Genomic DNA, 14989 nt, shown 5'->3' with positions numbered 1-14989 from the left:
AAAGACCAGCGTATATAACGAATTCTGTGTTGGCCTGGATTTACACAATTAGACCTCGTTTCCAAAAGAAAGAAAATGGCTGGAAAGAAATATAGAAGATCAAATTCTCGGAATCTATAAAACATGATTGTTATGTCCAAAGCTCTCATTCCTGAAAAAGGAAAATTCAATTCTGCAATTCTGGAAAAGAAAAAATTATAATTACTTTTTTTTCCTCCCCCCCCCCCCCCAGCTGAGGATCGAACCCAAGGCCTTGCGCTTGTAGGCAAGCACTCTACCATTGAGCTAAATCCCCAACCCCTATAATTACTTTTAAAACCAAAAGCTCTGCAGTATAGCCTTCCTTTTGCAGAGCAGCAGATGAACACGAACCGTGGAGCCAGAAGCACACTGCCTGTTGGATCGCAAGAGTCCACCAACTTAGTACAAAGTACGCAAGTCCTCTGTGCCGGCTGGCAAGTCTACACAAGGGAAGTGAAGTAGCTGGGGAGACGGCTCAGTGGATACAGCACTTGCAGAAGCTTCAAGACCAGAGTTACTCCCAGCACCCACCTGCAATCAATCTTGAGGCAGAAGCAGGAGGTTCTCCAAGGCAAGCAGGCCAGCCAGACTATCTGAAATAGCAAGCTCCGGGTGCAGTGAAGGATGCTGCCTCAGAAAATAACTAGAGAACTATGAAGGAACACACCCAATATCAACCTTGGGCTTCCAAATGCTAATGCTTACACGCTCACACACACAAGAAGACGAAAATCCATACCACACATACATACACACGAAAAAAGTGACATTAATACCTACCTCACAGACGTGCACTTCCCACCTAGCAAATGCAGCTGAAACTGACCACCACAATCAACGTTTCGTTCTTCTCCTTCTGTCATTAGCCCTCACAGGTCAGGGAAGGGAAAGGATGAGGGACTAGAGTACAATGAGGACCACAGGGGACAGCAGCAAGGAGCAGAACCTCCTCCACCCAGAAACCTTTATCACAGAAAACATTCATTTACCACCCCAAAATTCCACTATCACAGTAAATTGTTATTTCTGAAATCCATTCCATTCTAGCTCCTCCTAGACCCTGGAGTATACTTCCTAAATCAATACAAAAAAGAGATGGAAAGAAAAAAAGAAAAGAAACGAGACTTAAGGGCCTTTCAGAAAAGGGTAAAACCAAGTCTTGAGGAAAATAAGGTAATTTCTTATTAATGGCAGGCATCTCATCTCAATACACAGAACTCACAGAGATCCACCTCAATGCTGGGTTTAAAGGTGTGTGCTACCATACCCAGCCTTGGCACTTTATTATAAGGAAGGATTCCTAAGAATACAATAACATGGGCTTGGGGGTTTATCTCAGGGGTAGAGCACTTGCCTAGCAAGCGCAAGGCCCTGGATTCGGTCCTTAGCTCCGACAAAAAAAAAAAAAAAAAAAAAAAGAATACGATAACATAAGTATATATCTTTAAGCCCAAGCCTTTCACATTCTTTTCTGTTTTAACAATTCTAAATATTCAGGTTAGAAATGTAAAGTGACTTATGTAATCAATTCCAAAACTAAAATTCCCACAGATTATTTTTTTATTAAAATTGCCAAGACTTCCATAACTTCAAATATGCTGTCTTAGTTCTCTTCTACTGCTGTGAAGAAACACCAAACTTAGAGAAGAGAGTTCTTAATTATGGTTTGGTCTATGACCACCATGGCAGGAAGTATGGCAATCAGGCACAGTGCTGGAGCAGTAACTGACAGCCTCATCCTGATCCACAGGTAGAAGGCAGAAAGAGAGAGACCGCGTCTGGCATGGGCCTTTGAAACCTCAAAGCTTATCCCCAGTGACACACCTCCTCCAACAAGTCCACTCCTCCTAATCCTCCCTAAACAGTTCCACCAACTGGGGGCAAAGCAATCAAATATATGATTCTGGGGGGCCCTTCTCAGTCAACCCACCACATATGCAATAACATGGAACTGAAATAGAATTTTTTTTTTTTTTTTTTTTTTTTTTTTTGGTGGTAGGTAAGGAAACAAGTCGTGTAGTCCAGACTGGCTTCAAAATCTAGCCAATGATGACCGTTGACCTCCTGCCTCTACTTTCTTGAGTGCTGGGATTACAGAGGGAAAAAAAGCACATACTATGTGTGGTGCTATAGATTGAACCTGGGCCTCACGCATGCTCAGTAAGCACTCTATAAACTAAGCCGCAACACTCGCTCCAAGAAAGCTTTCATGACACTAAAATGGTAAACAGTGAGGACTGAAAAGATGGCCCAGTGGCCAAGAACACTGGCTGTTCTACTAGAGGACTATTCACAAGGATCTGTAACTCGAATCCAATCCCAGGAATCAAATGCCCTCTTCTGGCTCCCACAGACACAAGCACAGGTATGGGGCACAGACATACACGCAGGCAAAACACCCATACACATAAATTTTTTCTTTTGGTATTTTGAGACAGTTTCTCCGTGTATTCCTAGCGATCCTGGAACTTACTCTGAAAACCAGGATGGTCTGGAACTCAGAGATCCACTTGCCTCCCAAGTACTGGGATTAAAGGTGTGTGACACCACCTCCCTCTAAAATTTTCTTAAACTGTACAGTAATATATAAATAGCTTCGAATTAAAAATTACCTATAACTTTCTTTTCTTAATAAAAAAAAATAGTGAATGTCCAAGTTCAAGTGTTAAGTGTAAAATAAAAGTATATTTATTTCCACTCAAGATTTATAAAGTGGAATACTATTCTACAATAACAATGCAATGAACTACTAATAAGAGAGAGGGAAAAAATAGAATACTAAAACATTGATAGTGTCCTAGTGAGGGTTGCTAATTGCTATGAAACACCATGACCAAATACTACTTGGGGAGAAAAGGGTTTATCTGGCTTACACTTCCACATCATAGTCCATCACTGAAGGAAACTAGAATAAGAACTCAAACAGGGTAGGAACCAGGAGGCAGGAGCTAATGCAGAAGCCATAAGAGCATTGCTTACTGGCTTGCTTCCTATGGCTTGCTCAGCCTGCTTTATTACAGAACCCAGGACCACCAGCCCAGGGATGGCACCACCCATAATGGGCTGGGTCCTCTTACATTAATCACTAATTAAGAAAATTCCCTACAGGCTTGCCTGCAGCTCAATCCAATGGATGCATTTTCTCAGTTGCAGGCCCCTGTCTCTCAAATGACTCTAGCCTGTGTCAGGTTAACATAAAATGAACCAGCACTGACAGGTTATTTTTTTAAGCAATAATTAGAAATTACATGAAACTCTAAAACAGGTTAATGTTATGTTTGTTTGTTTGAGCAGGGTCTTGACATATAGCTCAGGCTGGCCTCTAAGTTGTGACGTTTCCAACTCAATCTCCCAACTACTGGAATTAAAGTCATTAACCATCATATTTGGTTATGTAGGATTTTAAACAATTAACAGTGGTTGGGTGAGATATGAGGAGATTGATTAGCAAAGAGTAAGTGGGAACTGTGGTAATGTGGTAACATCTGAATCTTTTCGGTTTTTCCCAAGGCTGGAGATTAAACCCAGGACTTCCTGCATGTTTGCAAAATATTGATTGTAGACTCTTCGTGGTAGGTAGGCATATGAATATTTGCTACAAAACTCTTTCAATCTTTTTGTATGACTGAGCAGTTGGTTAATAAAATGTTTGGAGTTACAAGTTTCTAACAAGTAGACTCAAACACCAACAAAACATAGCTCTTATGACTCATCCACTTTATTCACTGGAGCTGGAGATGTTGAATACCTAGCTCATTCGGTAGAGTACTTGGCTAGCATGCAAGAGATCTGGGTTTGATCCTATGTATTGCCTAAATGAAGCATGGTGGCATTCAGAAGGTATAGGAAAAATTTTAAGGTCATCTATACGTAAACAGGAAGTTCAAAGCCAACCTATGTTACATTAAACTGTCTCAAAAGCAAAAATAAATATTAAAATAAGTAAATTGAGCTGATGAGTGATATTTTATTTGCATTTACTCATTTATTTTTCATTATTTACAAAGCAATTGAAAAAATAATATAATTTCAAATTATACCTACTAGCTTAATCAATTCAAAAGACTATAAAAATACACTAATCATCCTGGTGGGGGTCACAGGTACTTAATATATTATTTAAAAGAACTGAATGAAAGCACATGTTTAGACCCAAAAAATGTAGATAGTATCTCAAAAATGTATACAAAGATTCAGCACAATTCTGTTCACGTTAATTAGACTGCCTAATTTAAAAACTTACTCCTGTATTTATAAACTATGTACTATATTTCATTTACTTCTTAAGTATTTACAACCAAATATTTTACTTTGAGAATTTGTGGACCTTAAGATTTTTTTAAAGTATGATATTTAGATACAATATAATTGGTATCTATTACAGTCTTCTAGATAATTTTATTTCAAGTTTGCTTCATCAAAAACTTTTACCTCTACTATACTAAACTCTGACTTATGGCACCAAAAAGAGTATACAAATCAGTATAACTTACTTCCTGATTCTTAAAAAGCATGTATTAACAAGCATTTACTTAACCACCGACAGCAGCAGTATAATACAATCAACATAATTCACTGCACTCTAAGAGAGTTAAATGTCTATTTAAATGACATCACACTAAAAGGCAGCACACAGCTGTAACTCATATTTTAAACATTTATGTGAGTAAAGATAAACCAAAGTAGAGCAACTCAAAAATAAAATTATTTAAGTTGTCACCTCATTATCAAAAGGGGATTTATTTTTATTATTTCATTAGATTAAAAATGAAAAAGCGCCCAGGCAGTGGTGGCACACGCCTTTGATCCCAGCACTCTCCAGGCAGAGGCAGGTGGATCTCTGTGAGTTGGAGACCAGCCTGGTCTATAGAGCAAGTTCTAAGACAGACAGGGCTACACAGAGAAACCCCGTCTCAGAAAAAAAAAGAAAAGAAAAAAAGGGGAAAAAAAGCTTACCTTTTCTTAGGATACCATTATATGTCATATCTACTTTAGAATATTTTATAATAATATACCCATTTAAGTTCATATAGATAAGCTAGGAAAGGAGCAAAAACTACCCACTATCAAAATTACTAAGAGATCAAATGAAAGCCAGGCATGGTGGTACGCACCTTTAATCCCAGCACTCGGAGGCAGGGGCAGGCAGTCTAGTCTACATGGTGAGTTCCAAGACACCTAAGGCTACACAGAAAAACCCTGCTCGAAAAACAAAAATTTTAAAAAAGGGAGATCAAATGAGATAATCATTTACCACATTTGAAGTATCTCTAGAATCACACCTAAAACAAGAACAAAATAACCACCCTGTGTTGCCAGGGTTTCCCACATTGTATAAGGTCCCTAGGCCCAGCTTCCTCCTCAGTACTCGCTGAGTGAAACCCATCCTCAGCAAAATCTGCTCACAGGTCACAGATAGTCCTCAAGTTCAAAGACGCACTATCACAAAGAAAGAGGTGGCGAGTTTAGCTCAACATCCCCCTGCCATACTCTACAACAGCCTCGAGAAAGACTCTGTGGCCAAATGACTGATTTTTTTGCTTTACTTGGGTATTTTCATAAACCATGCTTTTCATATTTTCATAAACAGGTATATAAAGGAAGGAATTAGAGAATGGGGCAGAATTATATGTTTTATAACTTTTACAATTAAAACAATATTGACTCAAAAAACTGCAGTAAGTTTACTCTGATAAATGGAATTCTGGATTTAAAATACAAAAAGAAGATAGGTTTATTAATCTTCACAGCCTTTAACTGCTAAAAAATTGTGTCCCTTGACACAAGGAAACAGCAAATTTGAACAATGCCAGAGAAAACTGTGATTACATTACTATTTTATGTACAACAAAGGAATTTTCAAAGCCATCTATTTTTTTTTTAATTTCCACACTGAATAGAGAACCATCAAAAAAGATGAACATTCTTTAAATACTGACTTACTTTCTAGAAACACTTCAAAGAGTTAGTTTTCTACAGACACTTGTAAGTGGGTTTTCTATACAAAGTCAATACTCAGACTCAATGTTTATCGCCAAGTCTGAGTGGTAGCATGCTGAAATAATGAGAATTATACTTCATAACTTACTTTCAATAATTTCAAAAAGGTTTCTACTATAGATGTCTACTAAAATTATATATAAAATATATTACCTCACATTAGAAGATTCATTACATTTCAAATGAAAGTCATAGCACAGATTAAAAAGGCAAACTGCCATAAGAATATATCATGACCTTGAACACTGAGAAATTAAACAAATTAACCTAGTACCCTAAAAGTTCACTTTATTTATTCCTATAACCACTATATTTGATAGCATTCTTCCTAACTCACATCTTTAATCATATCCTCTCTATAATCAAAAAGCCTTCAACAGCTTCTCACTTTATATTCAGTTAGATCTGACTCCCTAAAAACAGCATCTAATGTCATCCATATTTGCTGACAACTGACATTTAACCCACATTCCTCTTCAGTGAGAATTGCGGAGACTGTCATGCTTCAAGCACCAAGTTCAATTCTGAACCTTTAGCTGGTACAGGCAATCCCGAGGACACTATTCACAGACTGCTGAACCCCACCCTAGTTTCTGATTCACTAGATGGATTTACACTTCTAAGGAGCTAACATAATGTTGATCCTCCAATTCAGGACTGACACTGTTGTCTTAACTCTACTGTGTTTGCTGTGCTGTGGATAGAACCTGAAGCCTTGACTTCACAAGGAGAGCCACAGCCACATCCTCGCCTGGGTTTTTCACTCAACACCACCAACTGGAAGCCTGGAAGTCAGGGAGGAGGCATAACTAAACTGTTTTAAAAGCATTCTGAATGATTTGCAAACATTTAAAACCTGGAATTTTTCACACAAAATACAGATTTCTGATGTTTTCCTGCAAGTAAAATTTCAACTTGAACTAAACAGAAGCTACCCAATGTGTCAAGAAAGATGTCTACCAGGCACACCTTTAATCCAGCACCCTGGAAGTGGATTATTTCTGTGAGACTGAGACCAGTCTGGTCTACATAATATGTTCCAGGTCATTCAAGTTACCAAAAGCCCAAACTCTCCCTAGCCTCACTTCAAAACCTCCTGACTTATCAAGCTTGTGCTTGGACACCTTGAGCCACTCCATCGCACTCTGCGTGTGTTTCTGCAAGAGCTCACTCTGACATCAAGCACCCTTATCCCCAGGATTTCTGAAATTCTACCTGCTCCATCCGAAAACCTGGCTTTTTAAAGTCCTTCCTCATCAAAATCTCAGCAAAAACTGGAAATCAAATATGTAAGACACATATTAAATATTTAACATAAATTCAATATGTAAGATTTATAAAAATCAAGATTTTATTTCCATGAATACTACAATATTTAAAAATCATACTTCTAAAAATCTACAAGTTTCCGGGCGGTGGTGGTGCACACCTTTAATCCCAGCACTCAGGAGGCAGAGGCAGGTGGATCTCTGTGAGTTTGAGGCCAGCCTGGTTTACAGAGCTGTCCAGGACAGCTCTGTAAAAACAAAACAAAACAAAACAAAACAAAAAAAAAAAAAAAAAAAAAAAAAACAACTACAGGTTAAATTATATGTAAACAAGATTTTTGTTATTTTCATTTTGTTTAACTCTAACTTTACTGTGAAGGAAACATTTTCAAGAAAAACATTTAAAATGAATTAAGATAATTTTAATCACATGGTCAAAAGATGCACTATTTTCAATAAAAAAGACCTGATCTCTTTTAGCAGGACAAAAAAGGGAGGGAGGGTAGTTGTGGAGTAGTGCCACAACACCCTAGACTTCATAACCCAACCACGTATAAAAGTAAGTTTTCTTTTGTCACCTGGAGAAGGGACCTCAAACACACCAGAAAGTCCTCTCCCCTTGAGCTACATCTCCAACCCAAAAGGTGATTCTAATTAAATAAGTTCTCCTAATTAAGTAATTCTCTGAGGTTTTTACTTCTATAGATAAATAAGGAAAAAAATTACCACCACCATTACCTCCTGCTCCCTCCAGAAAACAAACTAGTACTGATGCTCACTCTACTATAAAAAGCTTTGCTGCCTGGAACAATGATGGCATCCTCCTTGACTTCAGTTTTATTGCCTCTAAAGTGAAGTGTTTTCCAAGCATCTTCTGTCTCTAAAGTCTAACCCACTCTTTCCAAAGATAAAGACAAAACCAATGTCATGAATATATGTTTGCTGTTACTGTTAGTATAGCACACACCTATAATCCCAGGGCTATAGGGTGAGATCTTGTCTCCAAACAAGAAAATATAGGACTATTGATGTAGCTCAGCGACAAAGGTATGTGTTTACCATTTATTAGGTATTTAATCCAACTCTCTCTCTCTCTCTCTCTCTCTCTCTCTCTCTTAAATCTAACTTTCAAAGTTGTAACTAAAACTGTTGAAGATTCTTTGAAATACTATTTATGCATTTATACAGTTTTATGAATTTTGTTTTGTTTGACACAGGATTTCACATAGCACGGGCTGACCTTGAAATTGGGATGGCCTTGATCTTCTGACCTGCCTTTCCCTCTCAAGTGCTGTGATTACAGGCTTATATACCATATGCAACTCTATTCGTCTTATTTCTTTTATAATAAAAATAAAAGATCTTACATAAGGCCAACAGTTAAATGTCTTAGGAAAAAATTGAGGGAAGGAAATAAGCTGAATTACCATATCAACCAATCAGTAAATTTTAGTATCTAATGAGAAAATTAAATACTTAGAAAACTGTGTTTTAAAAAAAAAAATAGGCTTAGAAAGGAAAAGAAAATCATGTTAAAAGCTTTTTTATAAGAGAGATTAGCAAGATTTTTTAATAGGGCATATGCTCAGCTTCACGATACTCCCAAATTAATTCTGACAAAATTAAAATTATCAAGTTGCAATACTGAAAAATCTCTTAGAGACTACTATACTCGGGCAGATCATGCCGTAAGCGAGTCGCTTTCAGCTTCTCCACTTCAATCTTTGCTCTTAGCAGCTCCTCCTCTAGCTGCTGCCTTCTTCTCAATCCATCCCTCTTCTCCTGAACATATAATCCAAAATTCTTTTGATTTTCTAAAATTATCTGATGTTCCTCTTTTAACATTTGCAGGACCTGAGGGTCACATCTTAGCAGAGACCTAATGTGCTCTCCACTTTCATGATGAAAAAACTCATCTCTCCTTGGGATAGAAGATGGAGATGATGTCATTCTCATATCAACAGAAGAGAGTGATGGAGACAAGGGTTCTTCCACGGCATGCATTAATTCCTGCTCTTCTCTTTGCTCTATAGCATCATTGTGCTGAGGATTTGGAACCAGTGGAGGGGACGTTTTAATGTCCTCTTCTTGCTTCACCTCTACTGTAATAGCGACAGGATGGTGATCCACCATTACCTGCAGCGAGCTGGTGCCAGCCTGAGCAGACTCATCCAAGTTCGCACTATAGCACATATAAAAAAAAAACACATTATAAACAACAAATTTACAGAACAATTTCAGGTTTATATGCTTAATATTTCATAATAATATACACTTAACTATAAATCGTTGAATAGAGGATGATGGCATACACCTACAACCCCAGCACTTGGGAGGCTGAGACAGGGTAATCTCAAATTCCAGGATAGCCTGGGCTATTTACAATACTCTATGTCAAAAAATAAAAGAGCTGGCCATAGCGGCACACACCTTTAATCCCAGCACTTGGGAGGCAGAGGCAAGAGGATCTCTGAGAGCAGTCTGGTCTACACAGTGAGTTCTAGAACAGCCATGTCTACACAGAGAAACCTCGTCTCAAAAAACCAAAAAACAAACAAACAAAACCAACAACAACGTGGGACCATGGGATTTTCTTTTTAGGGGAGGCTTTCCCAAGTCCCCGCTTTAAAGCGTCTTTTCTTGGTGTGTCTGCTGCATATGTGTGTGTCTCCTCACCCCCAAGAAGCCTTTCTTCACTGCTGGTTCTACTGTTGCTGTCGACTGCCTGTCACAGCTCAAGAATTTTCATGTCTTTTAACTCCTGAATTGGCATTGAAAATGAACCCCATCAAGACCCCTAGGCTGGCTGGGCAGTGGTGGAACACCCCTTTACTCCCAGTACTTGGGAGGCAGAAGCAGGTGGATCTCTGTGAGCCTGGTCTACAGAGTGAGTTCCAGGACAGACAGGGCTGTTACACAGAGAAACCCTATCTCAAAAAAAAAAAAAAAAGAAAGAAAGAAAGAAAGAAAAAGAAAAGAAAAGAGACCCCCCCCCCAGGCTGTCTACAATTATAGACAGTTGTGAGCTGCCATGTAGGTTCTGGGAATTTAACTTTAATCCTCTGGGAAAGTAGCCAGTGCTCTTAACTTCTGAGCCATTTTTCTAGTAACACAGTTTTCTGTGTTTCTGTCATGATTTCAGTGTGAGTTTTGTTTAGAACTTGACAGTGGGGTGAAGCTGTTGTACCATAACACACCCTCTCCACACCTCCTCCCTGTGTATTTACCAATCCCAACCGAAAGAGGACTCCACACACCCAGCCTCTTCTTGTCCCCCACTTCCACCCACTCCCACCAAACACAAGTGACCTTCAGCAGATGACAGTGGCTGGTGGAAGTGGAAGGGAGGACTAGAAGTCAGACAATTCCCTGATGGGCAGAAAGTCAGGGACAGGGGTCCAGCCTAGGTAATGATGGTGAACTAAGATGGCTGGCTTCCTCCTCACCCTCTGGATCTGAGAAGGAAGCCTAGCAGCTTAAAACAAAGGCTTTTTCTCCTGCAGGTAGGGCCCCTGCTGCTGATGGACCAGCTCCACAAATTCACAGCCAGATCAGAACATGTTTACAGTTGTGGGCCAATCAGCCAACCTGTCTTTCTTCAACTCCACCAACCCTAAAACAAGGAAGGAAGTCCTTTCAAGGACTCAAACAAACAAACTAGCCCTCAAGAAATGGGCTTCTTCTGCTCCTTCCCTCTCTGCTTGGTCTTTCTCTGTGTGCCTGCTGTATGTGTGTTGTTTCCTGGCCCCTAATAAAAGCCTTTCTTCAACTGCTAGAAAAAAAAAAATAATGATGATTTGAAACTACACAACGTGGTTTTTTTTTTTTTATAGTTTCAGAACTATACAAAAATGACTAAGACTATGACTTTAATTATATATACATATAGGGCTCCTCCATCCTTAATCTATTTTGTTTTGTGGTGCTGATAATTGAGTCAAGGCATCGCTTGGCACACTGGGCAAGCTCTCTACATCCCTAGACCTCTGTTCTTAAATTTAATATTAGGCTCTTACGATGATGGAAAATTACAAATACTATACAAAGTAAGATAAAGAAATGCCAATTTGTGAGTGCACATGTGAGTGTGTGTGTTTGTGTGTGTTGTGTACACACATTGAGTGTAGGACCCACAGAGACCCAAGGTCAATGTCAGGTGGTGTCTTTCTTCCATGGCGCTCTACCCCTTTTTTGAGGTAGAGTCATAGAGTCTCTCTGAACTGGAAGCCCATCCATTGAGTGGCCAATGAACTTAGGATCCACCTGTCTTCAAGTCCTCTCAATGCTGGGAATAGTGCCATGTCTAGCTTTTTACATGTGTTCTGGGGGTCTGAATTCAGATTCTCATGCTTATGTGGCAGGTACTTGATTAACAGAACCATCGCCCCAGACTTAGCAAAAGTTTAAAAAGAAAAAGAAAACCTTTAAAAAAAAAAAAAAACATTTATTTATTTTTATGTATTTGGAGGTCAGAACACAATATATGAGTTGGTTCTCTCCTCTTTCCTCCCACCATGTAGGTACTAGGATCAAAGGCAAGTCACCAGGCTTGGCAGCAAATAGTTTTACCAACTGAGCCACCTCACTAGCCCAGAAAAGCCATTTTAATGTTCTCAAAGAGACATTAACTGTCCCTATATTGTTCAGGTTCTAAAATGCTGTAAAGAATCATTTGATATTTTCTGCTTTTGCTCTCCTGAAATGATCTACAAACCATAAAAGCTGATGACTTTGAGGAAGATGGTAGAAGACTATTTATGGGACCAAACATAAAATTATTTCATTGCTACTTCCTAACTGTAGTTTTGCCACTGTTTTGAATCACATGTAGATATCCGATATGCAAGATATCTGCTATGCAATCCCTGAAGGAGTCACAACCTATAGGTTTGAGAACTGCTGATCTAAAGCATGGGATACGAGAAGGTTAAAACTATAAATAAAAATTGTTTTAATTTGTCTTCATAATTTCTACTGCAAAGTAGTATGTAGCATATAGATATAGGTATTATACTCCCATACAAATTAAAAATATGCTTATGCCTAGATTATCCATTCCATTTTGGTGAAACATAAGTAATAAAACATTAGAGAAAGTCTTAAGAAAGATGAACAGAACTAAAATTTCTGAAAACTAAAAGTCTAAATTTAGAGGATCAAAAAGATTATAAAACATAAATTATAATCTGCTTTTCAGAGAGACATAAAAAATTTTAAAACCATTCTAAGTTGTAAAATAAGTTACAAAATAGAATAGACAATTCAAAAAATATATAACACATACAGTAAAATTCTCTAGTAGAGAGTCCAATCAAATTAATAGTAATATTTGTATAAAATATAATCAAAATTAAAGATTTATAAACTTCTGGGATAATTAAGATTTGTGATGATCTCATCTAAATATGTATAAGCACACTAAATGCAGAAGTATATTAAATGAATAAGCTAGCAGAAAAATATCAATGTAGGTACTAACATAAGTGGTATATTTTTTATATTCATTTTTAAAAAACTAATCAACAGTGCAATTTAAACAGATACAGAAATATACAATCAGCTAACTCATTCTTATCAGAGAAATATTGGTGTGTCAAAAACTCACATGTGTATGTTTATGTTAATGATCAAAATATAAACAGGTAACTACTAATGTTCTCTTCTGTATTCACTGCATTTCTTTAAATAGCCAACTAACTAAAAGCAGTCCTTATGTATCAGTTTCAAATTATGGAAATCTAAATTTAGTACCCAAAAGGTATAGTTTTATGCCAGTAATACAAAAACTATTTTTCTCTAAGCAGTTTTTGAAAGAGGCAAAATTCAAAACAAGTTGTGCAGTGTCAAACAATTTTACTGCAGAAATTATTATCCATCCAACACAGAATCTCATCACTTTTCACAACAGTGAAAATTCCTACCTGTAGCCCCAAGAATTAACCCACTGCATAGCCATGTCCCGGATCCCCAAGTGGGGTGCTATTTAAATGTATGCTGTCAAGTAAAAGTAAGCAGGATAAGATAGAAAGCTCGACAATATTTCCTAATAAATTACCAAAGCAACAGACAGGCTCAGCTGAAGCAGTCCTCCTGTTTCTCTCCTAACTAACTTCAAGTTCCACAAGTAATCAGCAACTCTGCTTACACTCTGCTTCTCCAGAGCATTAGAGCAAACTGAAGCTTTGTTTGAAAGGCCCTTCAACAAACAAAGAGTTTACAGTTTGTTTAAATTACCCTAACTGATTGGTAGAAGAATGGAGCTGCCATTTTTATCTATGTCAAGAGTTAAAGTTTGAATTAGTCACAAGTAACAGCTTTTAAGATTCCTAGACAAATAATCATAAAGAACAAACTTAACCCAAAATTGTTTTCAAGCCCTAACCCAGGTTGCTCTTACTAAAACTGAGTTTTATAACTTATAGAGCAGTATGAGAAAGCTTATCCTTTCCTATGACCCAATATCAAAGTGAAACTAGACCATTAATCAATTACACTTTATTTTATTATGTAATCTCTTAATTAGGTATTGACTTCCTTTAGTTAATGTTTCCATCTTATCTATTTCAAACATATTAGAAAAACTAAAGTCTTCACATACACAATCATGTCATTAATAACTTTGATTTTAGTTTTGTTAGTTCAGCACATACTCAGGAAATGTACACAGTAATGATTCATAAAAAACAGTTTCCATTTGCTCCAAAACTACTAACTTCATACAAATTTTATATTAAAAAAATTCAAGAAACCCATTTCAATGAAATGTAATCTGAAATAAGAATAATGTATCACAAAAGCAAATAATCTAATTTTAAGGCTTAAAAAGTTTGAGATATAGTCAAAAGTACAATAATACATATGTATGAAAATGTCATGATGAAACTCATTATTTTGTATATGCTACTGAAGTCTTTAACAAGTTTATTTAGTGATGTCACAAGCTTCATCCCCTTAATTCTTCCCTAACCTTTACTTACAGAAAGTGCCCGATGAAACAGGGAGAACACAGTAAAAAGTAGTTTAAATCAAGCGCAACAGAAAAATTCCTCATAGCTTTACTTTTTTTTCTTTTCTTTTCTTTTTTTTTTTTTTAAAGAAAGCAAAACAAAGACTCTATTCATGGCTCCCCTTGTGGGGATGCTTACTATGCATATCTCTATCACAACTAAGCCAGAGCCCAATAGCTAGGAGGCGCCATCATTTCCCACAACAAAATAAAATAAAGCTTACCTTTGTATGTGGCTCCTGTCTCTTATCAGGCAAAAGCTGGAGATCTGGGGAATCATCTCCATAACTTTCTTGGTTGGCTCGGAAATATTGCTTTTAAAATCTGATTGGGCCTCCTTTTGCTGCAATAGCTCCTGTTTGGCATATTCTTTGAGCCTTTTGTAAAGGCTGCGTAGGCCCTGTGCTGTTCGAGGAGGGCGGTCTACTCCAATTGCATTATAGTTAACTGCTATAACATCCCAACATCTATTCTTTTCTACTATTACTGAATTTTTATTAGTGTGTTCTTCGAGAATTCTCACATATGGCTTCACAAGGCTTAGCAGATCAAGCTTTTCAGACAGGGTAAAATTGGAAGACCTAGCCTTCCCTACCATTGTTCTTCTGAAATTAAGTAGGCAGTTTCTGAATCCACCATGCAGCCTTCAGCTCTGCTCAGCTCTTTTCACAAACAGAAAGATCAGGCTTAACTA

At 37.5% G+C, this 14989-nt stretch overlaps 2 protein-coding genes across 3 annotated transcripts in view; both read right to left on the bottom strand.

The window, feature by feature from the left end:
* The window catches only part of Rad54b (RAD54 homolog B), a 75206-nt gene that overhangs the window by 36442 nt on the left and 23775 nt on the right, over nt 1–14989 (bottom strand). The window contains exon 1 of one of the 2 annotated variants that reach the window (XM_036178199.1): nt 8962–9036. The exons of the other annotated variant lie outside the window; for it this stretch is intronic. Within the exon in view, the coding sequence (XP_036034092.1) occupies nt 8962–8974 (13 nt within the window). The 5' untranslated portion in view covers nt 8975–9036. Of the gene's footprint in view, nt 1–8961; nt 9037–14989 lie in introns of those variants that run through there. 2 annotated transcript variants of the gene reach the window in all.
* On the bottom strand, nt 7631–14986 carry LOC118577680 (fibrinogen silencer binding protein). Its single transcript, XM_036178201.1, has 2 exons — nt 14520–14986; nt 7631–9471 (listed from the first exon to the last, which is right to left on the bottom strand). The coding sequence occupies exons 1-2, from the start codon at nt 14891–14893 to the stop codon at nt 8946–8948; spliced, it is 900 nt and encodes a 299-aa protein (XP_036034094.1). The 5' UTR covers nt 14894–14986; the 3' UTR covers nt 7631–8945.

The sequence above is a fragment of the Onychomys torridus genome, chromosome 2 (genome assembly GCF_903995425.1).
Source record: "Onychomys torridus chromosome 2, mOncTor1.1, whole genome shotgun sequence".
NCBI lineage: Eukaryota > Metazoa > Chordata > Mammalia > Rodentia > Cricetidae > Onychomys > Onychomys torridus.
Note: the sequence above shows the minus strand (reverse complement) of the source record. Positions and strands in the feature narration are given on the sequence as shown.

Coding starts and splice junctions, on each gene's coding strand:
- LOC118577680 (XM_036178201.1), bottom strand. CDS start 14,893: ATGGTAGGGAAGGCTAGGTCTTCCAATTTTACCCTGTCTGAAAAGCTT. Junction 9,472..14,519: donor GACAGGAGCCACATACAAAG/GTAAGCTTTATT, acceptor TATGTGCTATAG/TGCGAACTTGGATGAGTCTG.